The sequence below is a fragment of the Podarcis liolepis genome (genome assembly GCF_965112155.1).
Source record: "Podarcis liolepis genome assembly, chromosome: 5".
NCBI lineage: Eukaryota > Metazoa > Chordata > Lepidosauria > Squamata > Lacertidae > Podarcis > Podarcis liolepis.
Window position 1 is genome coordinate 73,991,613 of NC_139556.1, and position 25,110 is coordinate 74,016,722.

The 25,110-nt window shown below is 41.9% G+C and overlaps 1 protein-coding gene across 5 annotated transcripts in view; it reads left to right on the top strand.

Moving 5' to 3' along the window:
• The window catches only part of NYAP2 (neuronal tyrosine-phosphorylated phosphoinositide-3-kinase adaptor 2), a 142,435-nt gene that overhangs the window by 81,079 nt on the left and 36,246 nt on the right, over positions 1 to 25,110 (top strand). For all 5 annotated transcript variants that reach the window (XM_083506404.1, XM_083506407.1, XM_083506406.1 and 2 more), the window contains exon 4: positions 9,656 to 10,753. In XM_083506404.1, the coding sequence (XP_083362530.1) occupies positions 9,656 to 10,753 (1,098 nt within the window). The remainder of the gene's footprint in view (positions 1 to 9,655; positions 10,754 to 25,110) is intronic.

Genomic DNA, 25,110 nt, shown 5'->3' on the forward strand with positions numbered 1-25,110 from the left:
CATTGATAAACAAATTAGGGAGATAACAGCAGGAGGACTTTTTATATTAAAAATGGCTATCATGAGAATATTGGTACTCTGTCCCTGCAGGAAAAATCCTGTTTTTCACAAGTAATCTTTAGCGGCTTGCTAATTTTCAGTTTGAAATCCTGTCACTTGATTGGTAACAGTGAGAGTACATAGTGATATCAGTTTAATTACCACTGATCTGTGGATGCACAGATTAATCTCCAGGGATACTGCAAATACATATTGCTTTGCTCTTAATACTTTTTTTGATTCATTGGATACTTTCTCACGTAACGCCACTGCAGATTTGCTTATGGGGCAATTCTTTGCAGAGTTTAAACTTTGCATAGTTCTATTTGGTCAAACAACAGCATCTGTCATTTTTTAGCTTGCTCATATGGCATATGTATTCCCATGTGTGGCGTTTGCCCGTTCATTTGAAAGTGTTTGTATAGGCGGGAGAGAAAGGGTTAAAATGTAGACCAATAGGAAAGCCGGAGGCGGAGCCTACCTGTTACCTGTTTATAAAAGGGCTTAGCCCGAGGTTTGGGAGTGGTTAGTTGGTTGGTTTTAGTGGGTTGGTTGGTTGTGGTTCGAGGACCCGACCCCCGCGAAGTAAAATGAAGACACAGGGACACGTGATATAAGGTTAATGGGCTAGAAAAGGCCACAACTTTATTGATTACAGCAATGAAAAGGTATTGGCTTAGACATTGGATCGCGAAACAAGTGGGTTTATTCACCAGGGGTTCACCACCTGTTGATGCTAATCCAACTATAGGCTCACCCCTGATGTCACCGAGGGTCGTGCCATGGCCTCCCGCCAAGCAGGCTTCGGACAGAATACACGACCGCCAGATTCCTTTAACGGAATACCCCTAGAAATTGAAGGCATAGGCGATGGCCACACCTAGCACTTCAACACACCACAACACATTATTCCAATGCCTAACCTACCCACCAATACCACCAAAAAGTTGTGACGATTGCTACGAGGTAGGCGAAAAAACCAAAAAGCCTAATGCCAAATGGAAAAACTCCTACCAGGCCCCCCGGGCAACCGGGGCGACCAACCTAAGGTCCATAGCAAGGCCAATGACCTAAGCCTAACTCAAAGGGAGTGGAGGGTGGGTGACTCGCACAGGACGACAAAGAGAAATGAGGCCGGGGAGAGGCTGGCACTGCAGCATAAAGGCTGCTGGACATGCCCCCCCCATGGCACCTGGTTGGGCGGCCACCGGGGGGGGGGCGTGAGCGCCAGCCAGGTGAGCTGGAGGCAGGGGGCAACGCCCCCTGCTAGGTGCGGTGTTCAGGCTCCCGTCCACAACCACTCCCCTCTCTTTCAGGGAGGAGAGTCTTTGGGAAAGGCAGTTGGAAAAGCAGTTGGCAGGCAGTTGGAAATAGAGAGACAGTTAGTGCAGTTGGTTCTTGTGTGAGGGGAGGTAGAAGAGATAGAGACAGGATAAACTAAGGCTAAGAAGGTAAAGAGTAACAATGTTTGGAATGCAGTTAAAGTTTGTTTGTATCTGCAACAAACTACACTCTTCTTTATTAACTTGAGAACCTGACTAAGTGATTTACTGGGGAGGACCTGGTTGGTGGCAGCGGATTAGTGGTGTACGGGTCAATAGTCCGTGAGATGACCGGGGGCTCTGTACGAACGCCACACCATGGTAAGGAGGTTAGCACAGAGCAGAGACACCAGCTTACGAGGCCGATTGTGGGGGGCCAACATTGTGCATGCAATGTCCTGATGCCACACGTGTAACACCTGACACCACACGCTTGCCATCAGGACATCGGGAGGAGACGGGGCGGAACCAAACATGGCAGCCGTGGGACTTCCACCACCTCCACCACCAAGGAAGAGGAGGGGAAACCGGCTGTTGGGGCCAGGCTGTGGTCGACTCCGCGTTTCACCTCCATGTTTTTTGGGCATTTTTGGGGGGGAGGGCGGTAGCCGCTGCTGGCCCAGAAGAAACTGAGGAGCATCAGAATACCCAAATCTGTTGGAGAACAGGTTGGGGACCCTGCATGGCAGGTGCAACCAGAGTGAAGAAACTGCCTCAGGTGGCAGATGCTGGGGGACAGGAAGTGGTAGCGAAGTACTGAAGGACTGCCCCAAGATTCAGTTGCCAGCCCAGCTGACTTCTCTATATGGAACTGAAAGGGAGCACCCTCTTTATTACAGAGTGTAAAGAGCCTGGTAACAGCTTTGTGCTTACCCAATTTCAGTACAGTGGTGCCTCGCAAGACAAAAAGAATCCGTTCTGTGATTCTCTTCGTCTAGCGTTTTTTCGTCTTGCGAAGCAAGCCCATTGAAGGATTAGCGGATTAGCGCTATTAGCGGCTTTTAGAGGCTTTTAGCGGCTTATCAGCTGATCGGATCAGCTGATAAGTGGCTTAGCGGCTTAGAAAAAGGGGGGAAGGGGGGGGGAACCAGCAGGAACTCGCAAGACATTGTCGTCTTGCGAAGCAAGCCCATAGGAGATTCGTTTTGCGAAGCACCTCCAAAACGGAAAACTCTTTCGTCTAGCGAGTTTTCCGTCTTGTGAGGCATTCGTCTTGCGGGGCACCACTGTAAAAGGTAAAGGGACCCCTGACCATTAGGTCCAGTCATGACTGACTCTGGGGTTGCAGTGCTCATCTCACTTTATTGGCCGAGGGAGCCGGTGTACAGCTTCCAGGTCATGTGGCCAGCATGACTAAGCTGCTTCTGGAGAACCAGAGCAGCGCACGGAAACGCCATTTACCTTCCCGCTGGAGTGGTACCTATTTATCTACTTGCACTTTGACGTGCTTTCGAACTGCTAGGTTGGCAGGAGCTGGGACCGAGCAACAGGAGCTCACCCCATCACGGGGATTCAAACCGCCAACCTTCTGATCGGCAAGTCCTAGACTCTGTGGTTTAACCCACAGCGCCACCCGCGTCCCCCCAATTTCAGTAGGCTTCATCTATTGTCCTGTTTCCAAAATAGCTTTTTGGGTTTATCAAGAAACACAAACAATTCCCATCAATTATTGGGGATGGAAGGAAATGAAGTATTTAACTGTAAATATTGTTAATATTTTTCCAGTTACAAACCATATTTTGTGAAAACATTTTGACCAGAAAGTACTGATATTTTCTCTCTGAAATAAACTCTCAAAGAAATCTAAAATCTAACTACTAAGCTCTTTACAGTTTCCCTACATGTGGGTTCCTCCTCACCAAAAGAAAGAAACCTCTGGGTTTTTAAAGAAAGACGTAAAACAACTTCTTTCCAAACCATTTGGTTGAAAACAAAACTCGTAGCCGCAGTGTCCTTTTTGATGAATTTTTATTATTTTCTTGTGGTTGTTCAAGGTTGTTCAGTTACACAGTCCTGATGAAAAATATGGTGCTAAAGTGTAAAGTCCAGAGGCAAAAGACCCTAAGTGGAGAGAGTAATCAGTCATTTTGTAATTTGCCAAGAACACTCTGTGGATGGATACTTCATTGTGGGAAAGGTTAACTAATTCAGTTTGGTAGAAGCAGAGAAGCAAAGAGCTGGGCAAGATGTAGACACCTTAAAGAAGCATTTCAGTTTGAAGTGTAAGTTTAAACAGGGAAAACAGGTAGAGGAAAACAGGACTCCACGTCGCCATCTGATGGCACAATGTTATATTGCACATACAACATATAAATTGCTTTTTCTTTACTAGTCTAGCTGAGTCCCTGGTTTCATGCAGAAGATAAGGCAGTCTGGAGCTCTCAGATTAAGGGCAGAATAACAGTGTTTACCCTTTGTGCCTTTGTTCCCCTTTATTTCACATTGCTTGCAAAATCTGCAGGACAAGTTAGTCATGACTAAGTTAAGTTCCATTGATTCAAGCAGACGAAGTCTGGATCCATCCAATATATCATCATTCAAGACTGGCAGACATCTTCATCCATGCTGTATAAAAGAGCTAAAACTACTTCTGAAACAATCCTCAAAATCAAAGAAACAACCCCAATTTTAGTTTCAAAATAAAGCCCTTTTCAATTTTGAAAAAAAACAACAAACCTTGACATTTGTGGCTTTGATTTCATACTATGGTATCTACATCAGCTGATTTATACTGCTTGCAATTCTATTCACAAGGGGTAAACTTCATTGAGCACTGTGGGGTTGAGTTTCAAACCAACATTCACGAATTTCTGCTGTTAATCAGTCTTCAGCATTTATAGTGGTAGTTAGGCTGTGTTTTTAAATGGCAGACATATACCACTGATACATCTCCAATCATAACTAACCGAAAAGTAGTAGTAGAAATGAGTTATTTGTAGGGATGGAACTTTCTGAAAATCTGTGTTGAGTTCCATGGTTGTATCTAGAGCACAGTGCTGACTCTGTTTCCTCTGTGTGCCCCCCCCCAATCTTCTCTCCTTGGTCTTGACAAGAAGCAAGTTACTTTTTACCGATTTTGCTAAAAATCCACACAATTCTATTATGTGCATTATTGTATGCATCATTTTGCATATCATATTGTGCACACATAAGCTCCAGGTTTTCTAAAATAACCAGGCAATATACAGACACACACAAGAAGGCATGCTACTGTATATGAAATCTTATATAATATTACAGTCGTACCTTGGAAGTCGAATGGAATCTGTTCCGGAAGTCTGTTTGACTTCCAAAATGTTTGGAAACCAAAGCGTGGCTTCTGATTGGCTACAGGAAGCTCCTGCAGCCAACTGGAAGTCGCGGAAGCCCGTCGGACGTTCGGCTTCCAAAAGAACGTTTGCAATCTGGAACAATCACTTCTGGGTTTGCCGTGTTTGGGAGCCAAAACGTCTGAGTACCAAGGTGTTCGGGATCCAAGGTACAACTGTACTTATAAAATTGTGCTGCAGAAATACAACACTACATGGGTCTTGACTCTTTTATATGTACTATACGTATAATATATTGTTCCTTTTTGCGTACAAGCAGATCAGTGCAAGAGGCGGTCCAATGTGGGCAAAGCTTTATCAGGTTGGAACTGCCAGATTCCTTGTATGAACCCATTTAAAACATATTCCTCCTCAGTTCCTAGTTATTTGTATATTTTCAGCTTTGACTGTAATGCAAATCAGGAGTTCAATGCAGAGCAAATTAGCCATTTACTCCCATATGCACACTATAATAGGCTATGCAACATCTGTCCAAGCATAGCCTGATAAACTGTGCAATCCTAGCATGTTTATGCAAACATGGGTCCTGATTAATTTAATGGAACTCACCCTGTAGTAAGCGTGGTACCACAGCCCAATTCTATGTGCTATGTGTGCAGGTGAGATCTCTAAAGAATGGCTTTTTCATTTCAGGGATTTTTGTGTGTTTTTTAAGGCGATGCAGAGAGAAAGGTTGTTCAGCTTTAAAATACCTATTGGCATAGTGTCTTTATAAATGAGGAGGCAGGAGTTTAATTTTCCCGTGCACTTAATGTCATTCTTCTAAGTGGGCTGAATTGCACAGTAAATTAACTCCATATGGAGGTCTCAAAAGCTGGTAAACAGGTGAGGCACAATAGAAAATGACAAACTAGTTGCTGTTGTTGTTTTAATTGCCCTTTCCCCTCACACTCTGAGCAATCATGAAAAGAAATGTCACAACATAATTTCGTATTTCAATCTATTCTTATGCAGGAAAGGAGGTGGTGAGGACAAAGAGCATGCAAAACTTCTAGAATTAAGTGCAGCATGTGGCAAGCATGTCTGAAAGCTCTGCCGATCTTTTGTTCTGCAAAAATACCTCCTTTAAAAAATGTTATACATTATCAGTCTGCTTCTTCAGTTGGGGTGCCATCAGATCTGTTTCAAGAACTGAGCTCTCTAGGTTAGGAACAGGGAACATACTGACGTCCTAATAGTCTTGGTCACCAGCTCCCATCAACCCTGGCTAGCATGGCCAACAGTTAGAGATGATGGGACCAACAAGATCTGAAGGACAACATGTTTCCTATTCCAGTTCTAGGTTTTGGAGCAGACTTGTATATTTACCACCCACAAATACATAAATCTCTTCATGAATATTCTTCTCCCTTTGCCTAAATTTCCATATAAAGTAATAAAATAATTATTAAAATAATTGGCTCTCTCTCTTCCTATACTATAGTGGAGACCTCCATGCATCTTTTTGTTTGATTGTTTGATTGTTTAGAGCTCCTTTAGCTGGTTACTGGAAAGCTTCAGGTATGGCAGCAGACTGTAGTGTATCATTCTCATGGATAAGGATCAGTAAACTGAAGCTTAATCTAGACAGGATGAAGATGCTAACACTAGGAAGGCCTGTCAACTAAGACTGTAGGGGGTTATGCAGTCACTATCGCTCCCCACCCACATCCTGTCAGGAAAGGTGGGTGAAGCTCACCCTGCATATGCTGTTTTAGAGTCCTGGTATACAGGACTTCATTCCACTCACCCACAAAAAGGATTTGCAGGTAAGAAAACTGGGGTTGCATATCAATGAACCTACCAAATATGGGTGTCAGGAGTATGATTAAAAGATGGAATGTGGAATTGGATTCTCAGAAACTATCTGCAGAACAGCAGCATTTTATCCCATAAATACCTGAATTAAAATGGTGATGTGTGTTTATTTAAAAAATTTCAAAGCCTAGACTGCATCAAATGATCTCAGGTTGGGGTACATCCATCAAAACATCAACATAAAAATACTTCAACAAATTTCTAATGATCCCATGAGAGCAATGAAATAATGGAAACACATGTTGGTAGAAGGTTGGGTTATTGTTAAGGTCGTGAGAGATTTTAATGTATGTGTTTCACTTCAGAGACCAGAAAGTTTATAAAACACACACACACAAATGTGACAAAAAATCCAGGGTAAACTCAGTTTTGCTTTTATTTAGGCTGTGTGTGTGTGTGTGAAATATGCAACAGCATTAATTTGTGCTTAATGGTGTGGGGATGCATGCATACAACAACATAGATGTGTGGCACTGCTAACATGCCTTTTAATTTAGCAATAAAGATGAAAAGTGGGTATGGCAGGTAACAGAAATTTAGAAAAAAATGTGGCTCGGTTCTAGATTAGGTTAGTTGAACTTAGATCCACCTGAAATTAGCATGACAAGTTAATCATGACTTAAATGCAATTGATTTAGTTGGGAGCCAAGTTGAAATCAGTGAGCCTGGATTCAGTCCCGTGAGTGGTCTGGGGAGAGTAGATGTAGATTTATTTGTTTTTGCCCTGGAGTACATGGTCTAAACCAGCAGGTTTCTTCTCGTATCGGTTTTAGTGTCTATAAAAAGACAACAGTGGATGGTGTGGATATCACTGAGTATGGCAATCGGCCAGAATGAGCCATTCATGGGAGTTTGTGTTCTCAGCATGCGTGGAATATTTTCCTTGTCTGCTAAATGTCACAGTGCTAATGCAATGTTGTGCCTTTTTCTCTTGCGCATAGATTGCCAAATAATTCCTTTTCATTGCCTGTGGGATGCTCCCAGATATCACATACACACACACACTATCCATGCCAATAATTAGTCACACGTAAATGTGCAGCAACTGCCTACTTACCATTGCACTTTTTTTTGTTATGTGACTACTGTAAGCAGAACTTCATTTTCCCAATAATTTCTTTGCTCTTAATATTCTGAGAAGGTAAGGGATTACACAGGCAGGGCTTGAAATAACAGGAAAGTACACCATAGATCATTTTAAATAAATTGTGTTATGAAATACTTACAGTCCAGACTTTGTGTGGGGTGGCGGGGAGGCAGAGGCTAATATATATATATATTTTTCTCCGTTGTGAAAACTGCTTCATGCAAACAGTAGCATGAGAGATATAAGAGTCTTGTAAAGGGATAAGAGAGGAGGACCCCTCTTGTAGACATCTATCTTCCATATTATGCATGAGGGTGAAGTCAGCCGACCTTTATGCCACTAATTGTATTTTGTTTTCTGTATATGATATAACATGGCATTCATACACCAGATGAGAAAATGCCAGACGCTTCCACGGTGCACTTCAAACCATGTTATCTTCCTTTTCTTGACTGCACAGCACAATGCAAAATAGAAAACACAGATAATGCCTGAATTATTGTTGGGGAATTGGAGTGGGGGGGGGGGAGGAAAGAAAAGGACCTTTTCACTGAATGAAAAAAAGGGAAGACTTGGAAGGAACCTGAAGGTCACTTCATACAATCTCCTGTCCCGGCTCAGGACTTGCCACATCTAATGAAAGCCAACAGCTTAATCCATGCTGCTTATTGTGTAATGGAAAGCAGCATGGACCTGAAGTATATTGTGCTATAGGCACCTGTCAAAGTACATCCAGAGAACTCTAATTTATGGAACTGGAGGCACTGTTTCCAGTTCCTGAAATCCAGACTGATTGGCACTTGAATCCACCTTGGTTGCTCACCAGTCTACTCACGTGGCCGGGATTGGCACAGGATCATCATGGTCCGCATAGTTGACTCCCTGTGGTGAGCATAAACTGCGGAACAAGCTTCAGGTACACATGGGGAAGCCATGATTGATTCATGTCTTCTTTTTCACATGGAATTTACATATGACAAACAGTGTAGGGGGGAGGCGGAATACCACTAACACATATAGCAGAAATAGACTTAGCATCTAAAAATTAACCAGTGTCTGCCTGTTTCAAATGCATGCTATCTGTCATCACAGCTAAAGATTCTTACATCGCAGGGGGTTGTACTAGATGTTGGGTCCCTTCCAACTCTATCATTCTAAGACTCTATGCATATGAATGTATTGTAAAGGCTTCAGTGGAAGTCTAGAAGGCTCAGTGTGTCCCAGGAACTTACCTGTTTTTTACAAATATAAACCCAGGAACAACATATTGGACTGTCTTTGAAACTGCAAATAAAAACATTGCTTTGGGATCATTTGAATAGAAAGGTCAAGGATTTCATACAAATTAATCTCTACAGAATAATCAAGAAAGCAGTTTATGTAAATTTCTATGGTTATCTCAATTTGGTTTTGATTTTTTAAGAAATTTGGTTAAATTCAGCTCCTCCCAATCTTACTGCCATTTATCTAATTGTCATTCTAAAGCTCTGTATTTCCTAAAGCAAGCAGAAAGAAGCTGTTTTAAAGCAAGCTTCCTCAACCTCAGCCCTCCAGATGTTTTGAGACTACAATTCCCATCATCCCTGACTACTGGTCCTGCTAGCTAGGGATCATGGGAGTTGTAGGCCAAAAACATATGCAGGGCCGAGGTTGAGGAAGCCTGTTTTAAAGGCTACAGAATAAGCTACGGCCAGTAAGCATGTCTGCTCATTTCCCCATTCAGTTTAATGGATGTGTACTGTCATATAAGTAGATATAGGATTGCAGCCTTAGGATGTTAAAAGATTGGATCTCTCAAATTCATCTAAAAATACTTAGGTGATCAGCAAAGGTTACTGCACAACATGAGGCACATTTACATTAGTTATCCTGAAACAATATCATTTTTGAACACTGGAGATTAAATCTAAAATACCAGTGAGCTTCATGAAGTCTGAATGGTGTTTTGTCAAATGTTTGCTTCCATTGCATCATGTAGTTTCAGGAGAAGTAAAAACAGAGTAGCTAAACTATAGGTGTTTGAAAGGTGGACAAAGTTTTGACTAAACATCTGATCGATGTGTATTTTGGTTCCTTTGCAGTGTCGGCCAAACCAAGGCCTCACAGTGATGAATATACAAAGAAGGTTCCTCCCCCTAAGCCGAAACGGAACCCAAACACTCAGCTAAGTGCATCTTTTGATGAGACATACATCAAAAAACATGGCCCCACAAAGTCAACACTAAGCAGGGATACCTCCTTATCACAGGTCAGCAGTCCTGCTCCAGATACTGAGGAAGAAGAACCGGTTTATATCGAAATGGTTGGAAATATACTTAGAGACTTCAAAAAAGATGAGGAGGATCAAAGTGAGGCAGTATATGAGGAAATGAAATACCCCATCTTTGACGATGGAGGCCAAGATTCAAAATGCCCATGTGAGTATGACCATCACAGCTGTTCTTCTCAGTGTGCTACTCCCACAGTGCCTGACCTTGATTTCACCAAGTCCTCAGTGCCATCCACTCCCAAGGGTGTTCTTTGTGATATACCCCCACCATTTCCAAATTTGCTTTCTCATAGACCTCCACTCCTGGTATTTCCACCTGCACCAGTGCAATGCTCCCCAAATTCTGATGAATCTCCTTTAACACCACTGGAAGTCGCAAAGCTTCCTGTGCTAGAAAACGTGTCTTATATCAAGCAGCAAGCTGGAGCTTCTCCATCATCACTGCCACCTCACACTCCAAGTCATCAAAAACTGGAGAAAGACCAAACAGCATCTCATGGAACTAGTACTCCAGGACATTCTTCTTCTCCTCCACATCCTTCTACCTTATACAGAACACAGTCTCCACATGGCTATCCTAAAAGCCACTCTGCCTCCCCCTCTCCTGTGAATATGGGTCGGTCACTTACCCCCTTAAGTCTCAAAAGACCTCCTCCTTACGACTCTGTACATTCAGGAAGTCTCTCAAGAAGTTCTCCATCAGTGCCTCATTCTACAGCCAGAAATATATTGCAAGAAGGAGGGAAAATGGTAAACACCTCTGTCAATACCTACGGGTCATCATCGCAAAGTAGTTCCCGTTCTAGAACACCTACCAGTCCTCTAGAGGAATTAACCAGCCTTTTTACCTCAGGACGAAGTTTACTGAGGAAATCCTCCAGCGGAAGAAGATCTAAAGAGCCCTCAGAGAGTAAGTGCTTCAAATCACGTATTTACTTATTTTACTCTTTACTGATGATCACTGAGATCAGTGTCATGCCATTGATCAATTTCTAACTGTGCAGTACCTCCATTGATGAACTAGCCTACTGTTGGGATTTCAGGAGTTTGGTGTACTTGGCGCCATGCAACTTACTCATTTGCTTTTTGAGTTCCAGGGTTAGTTTAGGACTATTCATATAAGGCCCTTTTCATATCTGAGTTTGTATTTATTTATTATTGATTGATTGGATTTCTATGCCTCCCTTCATCCAAGGATCACAGGGTGGTTTGCAATACAAAAACACATAAATACTTAGCATATTAACAAACAAAACAATAACCACCACTGAATGATCATCACAGAGTTTTCCTCTCTCAAAGGTCTCCCTTGAGATTCTAAAATGTTTAATGCAATGAAAACCTTTAATGAAAGCCATGAAGGCTAGACAGCTGTATATTTTTAAAAAGTATTCTTACCAAGTAAAAGAAAATTCTCAGGTCCCAAAATTGCTCTTTGCTGGTTACTGCCTTGTGGTTAGGCAGGAAGAGCTTAATTTTTATCGGAAGAATCAGAGGGCACAAAATAGGTGGCGCAATTGACTTCCGTCCTTCTCGCCACTCACATTATGTTGTCTCTGCTTTGCCTTCAGCATGTCAGAAATGCTTTTGATTCAAGTCCTTGGGAAAATGAATCAAGCGCAGGCAGGGATTGTATTCTAAGCCTTTAGTAGTTTAACGAAGTAAGTGAGCATGATATACTTTCCCCTGCAGGTCCTATAAAACCACTTTATGAGTGAGTCTGAGGTATCTTGAAGCCTGTATAGCCGAGGTGCTTTTATTTGAGAAGGGTTTTATTTTCTAGTCCTGGGGTTTATGTAGCAAGTGGCAATAAATTACGCCTTTGGGGTGGAAGAGCAACACTGAGCACACCCTGGTCTAATGTACTTGATAACTGCATTTATGGTGTTACTTGCAGAAAGAAATGAGCCAGATTGCAGATGTGTGTGAATTGTGTGGATTCACTTTCCTGTCTCCTATAGACAGCACTTCTCTGATCATTGACTGGAATTTGCTTCACTTATATGGAACTTTGGGAGAGTTTAGGAATCTAGGATTGCCTTATACCAGGGCAAACTGTTTGACTATGGAGTCCAGTATTGCCTATTCTGATCGACAGTGGTTGTCCAGGGTTTCAAACAGAGGCCTATGCCACAATCTACTACCAGATTTGCGTTATCTGGAGATGCCAGGGATTGAACTTGAGATATTCTGAATGCAAAGCATATGCTCTACTACTAAACTCTTGTCCTTCACTATCAAAGTATTTGATCTCCCCATTGGGGAATCAAACCCCTTGGTCACTACCATGGCAGAAAAGGATGCTGTCCACTATGTTAATAAGGTTTTAGTGGCAGCACCATGGGAATTAATCAATTTATTCTTAGGTATGAGAAAGAGAGGACATACAAACTAAGAGAGCCAACTCCTAGGGGGCCATGGGGGCTTGGGCCCCTGCAATAAAATATTTGAGGGGGCTGGGCCCCCACAAAGTTGATGGGCATTGCCATTCAAATGGTGAGTGTGCACCATGTCATGTGATCGATTATGTGGAGTGGGGCTTACCTGCCCCCCCCCCAATATATTATTATTATATTTTACTATTGATACCCCTCCCATCAGACTGGGTTTCCCCAGCCACTCTGGGTGGCATTCAACATATATTAAAACATAATAAAACATTAAACATTAAAAAACTTCCCTATACAGGACTGCTTTCAGACAGTTTGGGGGTCAGAAAACTGCATACCCTTCAACATTCATCCAATGAAAATAGGCATGTCCTAAGGAAAAGTGGGACATTCTGGGATCAGATCTACGAATCCAGAACTGTCCCTGGAAAATATGGAAACTTGGAGGGTCTGCTGTATTTGTGTTAGGAAGTAGTGAAGAACAAGCTACCTCAAGACCAAAGCCACAGTTAAACTTTAATTGGTTAGAACTTGGAGCAGTATGAGCAATGATCCAGTTGCAATATGAGAACATTTATCTCATAGTTAGGGTCAACATATTTAGCTGCTACCATGACCAGCACCCTGGGCATGTGGCTGGCAAGCTAGGCCTTGAACTGTGCTGGCCCATATTCAGCTTTTGCAGACTTTTCTGGAATCAGTTGTTTTGTTTTTGTACCTGGAATATCCCTGAATTGCTGGCAGTACCCTGATATGCAAATGTATCAATTTTTAATATGATTAGTCACTTTCAACTTCCCGTATATGTCACTTGACAGATAATTAAATTCTATAACACCCAAGATTCACTTTTCATCCAGCAAAAAAAAAATCTGAAACATTGAAGTTATTGAAATCTTCAGATGCCTAACTAAGTCCTCAAATCTTTTGAAAATGTGAGTGCATAATAATCCTTCCCATCCATAGTTGAGGATAATGACATGAATTTTTGCACAGGGAAGGGTTGCAGGCTTTGAGAGACCCCTGCAGGGAAATTAAAGAGAGTTGCATTACAATTATTACTCATCGCAAATTAGGATCTTAGGGATTGTTCAAGAACTGACACAGCACACTAATCATTCTAATGGGTTTTACGGTAAAGTCTGTTTCAAAAAAAATTCTGGTAACAGTAGTATTTGCATAGAAGGGATGATCTGCAAGTGTCCTCGGAAGCAAAAAATGATGCACAAAGGTGTGTGTGTGTGTGTGTGTGTGTGTGTGTGTGTGTGTGTGAGAGAGAGAGAGAGAGAGAGAGAGAGAGAGAGAGAGAAATGTAAATGAACTAGAATTTGAGTTCTCAAGCTATCCCTGATACGTATGGCTATGTATCACCTATTTGAACTGTACTACATGAGTTTGACCAAACTGCGGGAGGCAGTGGAAGACAAGAGTGCCTGGCGTGTTCTGGTCCATGGGGTCACGAAGAATCGGACATGACTAAACAACAGCAAGGCATGTGCAACTGCATGATACACAGACCATACAAGGTGCAAACTAAGAGCACCTGTACATTGGCTTTCAATGAAACTTCTGTCAATATAGAGACTGCTAAAGAGAGAACATCAAGCCAGATGTTCCTGAGGCTGAACAATTCATCAGATGGCATCAGCCTACCCTGATTAATATCAACTGATTAATATTGATTAATATTGAAATTGATATGTTTGTAATGCAATTTGTTCAGCCACAGGTACAGCTGTGTTTGTAGACCTCTCAGCCAAACACATCATCACTGTGGAGAGAATGTGTTCAACTCCCCAACGACAACAGTTGAAGTTGGGAGCTCCCTGGCTATTTAAGGTGGTATTCCATGAAATAGTTGTGCACATGCAAGAACTGCCAAGAGCACAACAGGACATACACACCTCCTTTCCCAACCCCCCGCTAACCCTAAACCTACTCCAGAAGGTTGAGAGGAAACCCAGGATAGATTTAGGGTGTGCGCAGGTGGAGAACATTCTGTTGACTGATGGAACATTTGCATTAGTGCTACGTTGAATAAAGCCCTAAGACTTCTGTTGTGCTTGTACAGCACTGAACTAGCTCACTCTGCTTTGTAACTTATTGTAAAAATCTTCAGCTTACTAGGTTGGAGTGTCATGCCTCTAACAACACCACTTTAGTAGGGGAAAGGGAAGAGAGCTGGGTGACTTGGTTCCTGATCTGATCTGCTTCTTATTGGCCTTCCAACCACCATGCTTCCTGCCTCCTTCTTTGTCCTTTTAATTATTGACTGGCCCCCATCCCATCCACAAAGTGGGGATAGATGAAGGAATGGGAATGCACATACAATCAGCATATACACCTGGGTTCACCCAAATGCAGATTGATCATTGTATACATGTTCGTTTTCTTTGTTCATACCTTCAGCCCGTTTAATTAAGCATTCTGATTTAAGCAAGTTCTCAGCAGAAATCCCAGTCTGCATTACAGTGGGAATGAGTCAGAAATAGTCAAGTGGGAAATACTACAAAATGCTAATGATCAACACCACATGCTGGGTAGGCAGATTGCACGACGCTTAAATTGCTGTTGCTGTAATTTGGAAAATAAAGCTGTGCACAGATAAATAGTTGCTACATGTTCAGTAGTTCACACAACTACTGTATGCACTGTAATGTATGTACAAGTGACTTCAACCACCAGTTTGTTCAAGTTCCACCATCTATGCTTTGGGTATGGACATGGGTACAGTCATTCAATCTTTCAGCCACACACAAAGTGGATGCAATGAGGTCTGTGCAGCCTTCAGTAATGGATACAAAAATAATCTGTTTTGGAAAATAAAAAAATTCCTTCCAGTAGCACCTTAAAGACCAACTAAGTTAGTTCTTGGTATGAGCTTTCGTGTGCATGCACGAATTTTTTTATTTTGACTATGGCAGACCAACACGGCTACCTATCTGTAACTGTTTTGGAAAGGCTTCCTCACTGGGAGTCTGATTTTATGTTAGCTTCTCTTTGATGAATTTGGGATCATCATAAAAAAAGACCAATCTGCCTTCATGCTGCAAGAGGACATAGAATCAGTGAAGGGAACCTAATTATGTAACAAATGTAATTTTGGGTTTCTTTTTATTTATTGTTGTTCAAGGCAGCTGCTGTTTGACACTGATGCACACAGACTTTTTTATTTTTCCTCTTTGTTTACTCAACTGCTCAAGCTTGAGTTGCAATTTATCCAACAGATTTCCAGAAGTTACAGTCTCAGCAAGGAATGACTGAAAAGACAACAAATGTCTGCAGTGTGCCAGTGTGAACATGTTGCACGGCTGGTTGGCTTTGCTCTGTTTGTGAGAGTTACAAATAGAAGAGGGACACATTCGGGGCCATGGCAAACAATATATATATTTTTAGGAGGAACTAGCTTACTAAGCCAGAACCTGGGTAGTGCTGTGGGTTAAACCACAGAGCCTAGGACTTGCTGAACAGAAGGTCGGCGGTTCGAATCCCCGCAACGGGGTGAGCTCCTGTTGTTCGGTCCCTGCTCCTGCCAACCTAGCAGTTTGAAAGCACGTCAAAGCGCAAGTAGATAAATAGGTACCACACCAGCAGGAAGGTAAACGGCGTTTCCGTGCGCTGCTCTGGTTCACCAGAAGTGGCTTAGTCATGCTGGCCACATGACCCGGAAGTTGTATGCCGGCTCCCTAGGCCAATAAAGCAAGATGAACGCCACAACCCCAGAGTTGATCATGACTGGACCTAATGGTCAGAGGTCCCTTTACCTTACCTAACTTACTAAGCATACTAAGCAAATGGTCCTAGCAACTAAAGCTTGGAAGTGTAAGACACTTATTGATGTGGATTATAGGATACAGGTGATGTTCAGAGGGAGGGAGTTGTATCATTGATTTCCTCCCTTATTAAATCTTTCCTATGTTCCAGCACACACAAACACACCCGGGGGGGGGTTGCAAACACTTTGTAGAAAGGACTGTAACTGATTAACATAGCACATGGTTTGCACCCAAAAGGTCCCAAGTTCAGTCCCTGGCATCTGATCAAAAACAGATATTGGGAGCAAGATTCCTTCCAGAGAGTCTTCTAATTGGCAATATTCAGCTGGATGGACCAAACAATCTGCTTGGTATGAGGCAGCTTCATGTTTTATCTCACCCAACCAGTTTGTTTCTCAGACACAGTGAGAATGAGAAGTTCCTGACCATCCACATTCAGCATCAGCTCAAGAACTGGGGCATGGGAAGCTCTAGTCAATGTGTTGTTACTGGGAACCTTTTCTGGAATGGGTCCACTCCCTTGAAATCATCACCATTGCTTATTCAGTTGCCTTATCCCTTTAGAGGCAGTCTATAGCAGTGTACGGAAGGTTAGAGAAGGTGATTGAATAGGCAGCAACATTGAAAAGGGTAAAGGGCTTGTCCTGTCTTGCTCTGGCTAGGCTCTGAGCTCTAGGGAAATGAAATACTATTGTGGCACTTCTTAATCAGGTAGCATAGTGGCCAGTGAAGCATGGTCTCTTAGGTCACATTAATCAAGGTTAGGTTTCAATAGGTAAAGTGAACGTAAACTTGAACAAAGAAAATGTCAAGGCCAGCAAGCCAAGACTCTGCTGGTTGGAGAATCAGGGGCAGAACTTATCAGTACTATGGACAGATCACAGGTTGAAGCTGCTCATCTGTAGTAAGAGTTGGGAGCAAACACTTTCTGAGATCTTAGACAAGGCTCAGGCATGAGGCAAGTTACGAGTCAGGCTTAATGGAGTGCCCAGGCTCTGCTATGGGACACAGAGCTCTGCCATTGCTGAAGCAACAAACTGATCCCTATATAGCACTAGTAGCCCTAACTGCATGGGACGGTGCTTCTTCATTTAAAGGGGCCCAACTTGCTTCAGTTGTCTCCTATTGTAACTGTGTGGCTGAGCTCTGCTATCACTGGGATTTCTACAATGGAGTCTTCCGAGTCCAAGGACAGCAATGTCACATCGTGGGGCTGGAGGGATACTAACCACACAGGCTTGTCTAGTGAAAGTGCTTCTGGGGCTGGAAAGTCTTCCAAGGTTGGCTCTGCATTCCTTTCCCCTTCAAGTTCAGAGTCCTCAGCCTCTTCTCCTAAAGAATGGGAATCTGAGTCCGGGTTCATGACGAAAGGGCTGTTGCCTTATTCAGAAAAGTTTGGCTTTTACAATGAGGGGGTAACGAGGAGAGAGTCCTTTGAATGTGATGAGTCTGAAAATGTAATCTGTTCTGGTCCAGAAGGATGCAGTAGATGGGATGAAAACTTATCATCCAGTTCCTGTTGCCAGTTCTGACCACATGAATTGGTTCATATATATGGCCTGAATCTATTATTTATTTGTTTGTTGAATTTCTAGACTGCCCTTTCATCTGAGAATCAAAGGTTGGTTTACAGTATAATCTACAGAATTGTGTAATGAATTCTATGTACAAAAAGAGGTTTGAAACTTGTGTATGTTTAGGATTAGCTACCTATCCCTCATGGGAAACCTCTTCTGATATGGAGGGGGCTTTTCGAAGTACAATGGTACCTTGGTTCCTGAACAGCTTAGTTGATGAACAAATCAGCTCCCGAACTCCGCAAACCTGGAAGTAAGTGTTCCAGTTTGCGAACGTTTTATGGAAGCCAAACATCTGTTCCAGCTGTCGGCATTGTTTCTGGCGCCAATCAGCCAATTAGAAGGCGTGCCTTGGTTTTCAAACGTTTTGGAAGTTGAATGGACTTCCAGAACGGACTGAGTTCGAGAACCAAGGTACCACTGTAGTTTGTGACATTCATTGGTGGGAAGAAAGTCAACAGTTTCACTGGGCAGCAGGCATAGCCAAGCCTTTGGGCAATCTTCAAGCTATGCTTTGAATCCCAGCCTACTGTATATATTTCTACTGCAGTCAACATCAGGTTTCATTGACTGAGCATTTACCTTGTAAGATACAAATCCGTCACAGCAGTTGCAGAATACCTTTATACAAAATTGCAAGAGATGCATTGGGAAATGTGAGTTCAAGATTCCATTTCATGCCTATTGAATAACAGATTTATCTCCAAGAATAATAATATTAATAAAAAATAAATAGCCCTAAAATGTCTGGTCTTGGACAATAAGGTCCATAATACACTTATTTTAGTTACAATAAATGTAGTCATATATCTCTATACATTTTCTGAAGAAATTATATCCATTCATAGAACAGAGGTCTGTTCTCTCTGATTTCAAATTTGAATAACACTTTATATTTGTAGCTGCAGATTTTAATATGTAGCATTTTTAAAACTAGAATATGCATCTAAATGCTACAGAATAATGTATTTGATTTGCAGCTGGCATGCCAATCCCTGCCAATTTGCTAATGAATGCAGAGATTTTTCAATATTACAATCAAAGTACATTACATATGAAAGAGCTCCTATAGACGTTCCCTTACAATGGCCATTTAAAATGTATTGTGCACATATGTGCCAAGGCAATCCACCAGAGAGTTAAGTGCACTTACGTCCTTTGACTCAAGTATTATTATTTTTTTTGAGCGTGGCCCATATGATCTAAATAATGGTAAGATGGTGGCAGCAGCAGCGAGGGCAAGTGAAAAGATGGCGGTGGCAGCTGGCAGTGACTACAGGGTGGGAAATCAAAGGATCTATTCAAAAGTTGGTTCCCAGAATCGAATCAACTTGATTAGGACTCATTCAGGTCTTAGCTGAAGCTGTATGTGCAATGCATGTAGATTAGTGTGAAATGCAGGGTGCAAAATAGGAGCTTTTGGAATGGGTAAGAAACTATTTGCAGGGAGAAAGACCATGTGTCTATTGTCAAGGAAACAAAGTGATGCTCCTTGACCCAGCCCAGTTGTATAAAATGAGTAAGTTGGAGCAGAATGGAGGTGTGCATTTAGATGTGCACCCCTTTAAAAGTAAAGGCATGTGGGTGAACATCATCTGCATTCAGATGCATAGTCAGATGTGGGGGTCATCCATCTGAGCCCCCCAAGTAGTTCTCAAATATGGTTCCCAAGCAGAATTCCACACTGGGAAACAAAAAAATATATCTTTTTTGCTTTTGAAAACTGATCCTTAAGAAACTTGGGGCTGATTCTCATAAGTGTAGTGTGCATGGAAAAGTCATCGTATTGATGCATTTCTAAAAAAGAAAAGTAAAAAGAATAATTTGTAAACCAGCTTTCATTTAAAAGAATTGTAGTGCAAATAAACAAATGGCAAATAAGAACGTATAGCAATGCATATCATGTCAGTAAAACATCTGTATCAGTTGCACTAACAATCAATGTCAGGAGCTAGTATTAGTAGTCAGGAAATTGGGGTGCCATATTCTGAAGAGCGAAAAAGAGGGACACATCTGTCAACTTCTACTTTTAACAATGGGTCACTATGACGACTCTACCCATGAAAAAGAGGATGTTTCAAAGCATGTTTTTAGTGCTTGCTGGATGTACCCAACATTTGGTGCTGAACTGATGTCTGTGGGGCAATCTTTCCACAAAGCCTATATTACCTAAATAAATAAAAAAATGATTTGATATATTTCAAGGTGCTACAGCCAGGACATCATGAATCATGATACTGACATAACAGCCAGTATTTATCAGACTGCTTTATCATTCCAAAACCCATCAACAAGAAAATATGGTGATTTCCCAGGTACTGGATAGTTGTATAAATCAGCTCCCAGGGGGATGACTCAGAAACCATTCAGTGAATGGGTTCAAAGCCATTCAGTGTGCTAAATTTCACCATGGATCAGTGTGACCTTGTTTTGCAGCGTTGCTCAAAAGTCCCTTTCATATTAGTAACATAGTTTGGCAAAACTGGCTCTCATTATCTCTCTAAATAAATAAAAAAATTGCTTTCTGCAAAGGTGATTTATGATTTATTTAGATTTATAACAGACAGGGGACAAAGATGAATGAATAATACATGCATTGTTATCTGATACATTTTGGATTACTTATAGAAGACTAGCTGAGATTTGCCCTCGTTTGCAGTTCCTTCGATTGCGCTTTTCTGCCACCTAAAAAGAGATCTTCACTGTTTGTCACTCAGCATTATAACAGCCAGGCTCCAGAATTAATATGTGCTTAGGAGGCGTGTGAGACTGACTAGGTAGAGTACATTCATTTCAATGAGAGAGTTTTTAGATTAAGCAATTCCGCAGCTTTGATTTATCAGCTTGCTTTTGTTTTAAGCTGTAGCTTATTAAATGGAATTCACAGTTTGTACAGAGCCTACATGCCCTCTCCTGCCAGACTCTGCCTCTCGCATTTAAAAGCCTAGTAAACACGGAGGGATGCAACAGGTTGAGGTGCCTGAGGAATTCCTTCCCTATGAATTCCAGTGGGAAGTGATGTGACCTGCACGTGTCAGCTGGAATGTACTTATTATTCAGATTTCTCCAAAATTTGTGACATAGTTTTTGGCTCAGAAAAGGTACCCATTTATTTATTTATTTTACGAAATACAAATTCAATTATAAAATACATTTTAAGATCTGCATATATAAAAAATACATATAAAATATGTATTTTGTGATGCAACACACCCTAAAATACACGTTGGTATCCAATGCTATGCAACAGGACTTCCATTCCCTCTTCTGCTCCTGCCCCTCAACCCACAAATTTGCTCCAGAGCTTATATTGAGGGTGCTGGGGTGGGTGGCAGGGACAGTAGAGGAAGTTCCATTGCATGCATCGAAGTGCTTTGCACCACCAGAGCTGCAATGGTGGAATTTGCTCTGATGTGATATAATTTGCACTGCTCTGTTAGAATTCCTGCTCCATGATTGCAGTCATGGGATTGTTGTTTATCACATGATGATATATGTTTTGACTCCACAGAGTGGGAAGTGACAGGATGTTTGTGTTACTGTGCTCTATGAAGTGGGACTATTGTCCTTGTTCTTTCTCTTTGCTGTCTGATGCTAGAGAGAGAGGGAGCCATGTTGCAGTGCTCTGTGTGTGTTTATATGTAAATAAAGTAGATTAGCCAAAATGCTGAGTTGCTGAGGTCTGTTATGCAAGCTGCAAAGACTCTGCGGATCCCTAAGTGTGCCGATGTCTGTTGGCATCGGTCGCTGTGATGTTCAGGCTGAAGAAAGCTTTTGAGGCTCCCAAATGATCGACCAGGAGGGAGAGAACATGCCAGTCGAGCATGTGTCTCTACCAGGGTCCTACTCGAGTGTAGGACGAGCTCCTGACATGCTCTAGTCACTGCAGCTGAGCTGAAACTTTATTATTACTCACAAAACTTTATCTGTGCTGATATGTGTGGCAAGCACAGCCCCAATTTGTTTGCAGAGGTGTGATGAATTGGACCACAGAAAAGAAGGCAACCTTTGCTTCAGATGTTGTGGGAGATTTCAGAGAGCGGGCACACCAAATTATCTTTTCATATTCATCAAAGAATATTAAATCCGGGGGGAAAGTTCACCACTGCACATCCAGACAATGGAAAGGTCTCCTGAATGATGCTCTCTGAAAATGTAATTTCCCTTGGTTTATGTTTTTTTCCTCCCTCTTATAGGGTTTAGAAAATAGCAATGTTTTAAAAGTTGTGCTTTTGTGTTGCTGATAAATATCATCCAATAACAATGTTCTTTAGGCAAAGAATGGACTGTGTGAGATGGCAGACTGATCCAGACTGTTTCATTTCTTTTAGCTTTATTAGTTTTTAGATAACCACAAAAATGAAGCTTGCCATGTAAATATATTAAATGACCTGTCAACAGCAAACAGATTTTTGTGCACAAGAACGGTCTCAAGAATTGTTTAACAGAATTGGTTAACACTATCAAGGATGTGTTTTCGACATGCAACATTTTACCCAAAGGGTTCTGATGGAGTATTGGAGAAGTGTTCTGGACAGCAAGCCAAATGGCTTGTAATGGAAAGCAGAAATCACTGTCACCTGGATAAGGGCCAGTTTCGCATTATTTTGCACCACAGATCTCACTCCCTTGCCCTTTTTCTATCCACATGCCATGCTGCTCCTTCTACTCCCAGCCACACTGTCTCTTCCAATAGTTCCTGTTGAAAGCCACCATGGTGTAGTGGTTACAGTGTTGGCCAGGGACCTTGGGAAGTTCAGCTATGGTAGCTCTTGGAACACCCCAGCTAGCTCTCAGTTTCCAATCCTCAAGGGGCTTAGGTGATCAACCACGGAGTTCAGGAAGCATGAGATCATGAGATAGTGGCTAGCGGGGGGGGGGGGCACTGCTGGGCCTACCTATCTGAAGATTTGTAGGATTAATCCCCCTCTTGAGGGGCTACAATGTCTCCAAATGTCAAGTACCAATTGCAAAAACAAGCAGTTCATTGTTGCTTTGATTTTACCAATGAAAGTCAATGGGAGGGCTGAATATTTGGATTTGCAAATATTTCTCCTATGCAGGGTCTAAGGCAGGGACACTTCAAAGCAAGGAAGGGCCCAGCCCAGAGCTCTGACTGTGAGGCTGCTATTATTATTATTTATTGCATTTATATCTTGCCTTTCCCAAAGGAGCCCAGGGCGGCAAGGTGGGGCCGCCTCACACATCCCCTGTTGACGTCGTAAGCATGCATATTAGGAAGTGAGTGAATCCTATTGAACTCAGTGGAACTTGCTTCTCTGTAAACATTGCTAGGATTGGACTGCAAATTTTCATTTGGAAGTGCATGGCAAGGCTTAGATATTCTGTACAATTACTGAGATCTAGCACGTGAAGTGTTTTGAATGCTCTTAAATGTCGCACAAATGCTAAGTATTATTATCCTCATTGTCCCCTATTAAGCCTTCATCTTCCTGGGCAACCACAGGGAGTTTGTTCTCCAGTCAACCCTGAAACTCACTGACTTTGGGTCAGCCACTGTCCCTCCACCTGACCTCCCTCATAGGGTTGCTATGAGGATAAAACAGGGGGGGGGGGCATGTATTTCCACCACAAGGAAAGGTAGGATACAAATAGAACTCATTTGTTCTATTGTTCTTCATCCTTTTCATCCATGTCATCGTTCAGCCCTCAAGCCTGGGAGGTTATCTTGCAATGTTGATATTGCAACAGGATCCTTACTAATCTGCATCCCAGCCTACGCTTTTGTTTTGCACCACACTGTTAAAGCAGTATCATGCCCCTTTAGTAGGGCAGTTCATAAAAATCTTTTTTTTTAAAAAAAAAAAAAAAAGCCTGCTGCAAAGGTCTTATCTTACTACACTAGGGATTATATAGCTGTATCTGAAATTTCATGCATATCAGTTAATATCTTGACCCTGCTCCACTGAATTGAAATTTCGTCCCTCATGACCTAGGAAAACAGCCAAGTAAACCGCTATTTTCATGGAGGAGGGTCAAGATATTAACTGATATGCATGAAATTTCAGATATAGCTATATATTCCCTAGTGTAGTAAGATAAGACCTTTGGAGCAGGGATTTTCAAAAAAATGTTTTTTACGAACCACCCTAACCTTTAGTCAGTTGTGGTTTCCCACATCCTGGGAACTATAGTTTCTTAAGGGTGCTGAGTGTTGTTAGGAGCTTAAGAAAGCCCTATGCTTCTCATGGAGCTACAATGTTCAGAGTTTCCTGGGGAGAGAGAGATTGGCTGTTAAACCACTGTGGTTACTGTAGCCTTACGAAAGGAATAGGATTCTCCAAGCAACTCTCAGGACCCTGAACAAACAGCAACTCCCAGGATTCTTTGGGGGAAGCTATGACCATTTAGAGTGGCATGGTACATCTTTCTTTCTTTTTTAAATAAATTTTTATTAGTTTTCCATACAATTATACATTTTTATCCAAATTTCAACATATTGTCTCTCTTTGAACTTCCTTCAGCGTCTCTGACAATCTTCCATGTTTATATCTTTAATACACATTCCCTTCATTTGTATTGCCATTAAACTTCCCTTCTCCATCTATTTCTTATTAACCATACTTCTCTGTTTTTACAGTGCCTCTTGAAATCCCACTAGCGTTGTATTCACATCACATACATTTTTCAGATAATCTACGAACTTTCCCCAGTCTTCGATGAACTTTTGGTCTCTGGTGTATCTAATTTTCCCAGTTAGTTTGTCCAATTCCGCATAATCTGTCAGTTTCATTCTCCATTCTTCTATCGTCGGTATTTCCTCGGCATGGTACGTCTTTCATTAGAGGAGGCAATGGCTCCAAGGACATGGACTGCCAGGGAATTCCTGCTTTTGGTGTAATATTTTTAATTGTGATTTTTATGAAAATAATGCCAAACAGTACCTAGAAAAAGATTTTTAAAAGGTCAAATCAGATAGGATCAGGATGAAATACCCCGCAGAAAAAAACACACCGTATCAGGTATACCATAGATTACATAAATTAATCACAATATTTTTGTAGCAAAGTCAATAAGGAGTTGAAAAGGCATGCGGCTCAAAAATTACGTTTTCCATATGTTCGGTAAGGCTGAGGGAAGAGACTGGTACAATTGTTCATTACAGACATGTAAGACGAAGCCCCACCATACAGTGGTAAAAGAGCCCACAAGATAGCTCAGTTGGTAAAGCATGAGAGTCTTAATCTCAGGGCTGTGGGTTTGAGTCTTGCATTGGGCAAAAGATTCCTGTATTGCAGGGGTTGGACTAGATGACCCTCATGGTCCCTCCCAACTCTACAATTCTCTGGTTCTATATTTCTCTGTGGTTTATCCACATAATATCTAAGTAAGTCCAGTTTAGCTTTTCCAGCCAAAAATCTAATACGCCAAGTGATTCCCCCCCCAAGCACAATGTACCACACATTTTGTCGCTAAATAGAGATAGTGATATTGGCTAATGTTTTCCGGCCAACCGTTGTTGTTATTTGTTATGTTTTCATCTTTTAGAGATGCAGCTTTAGG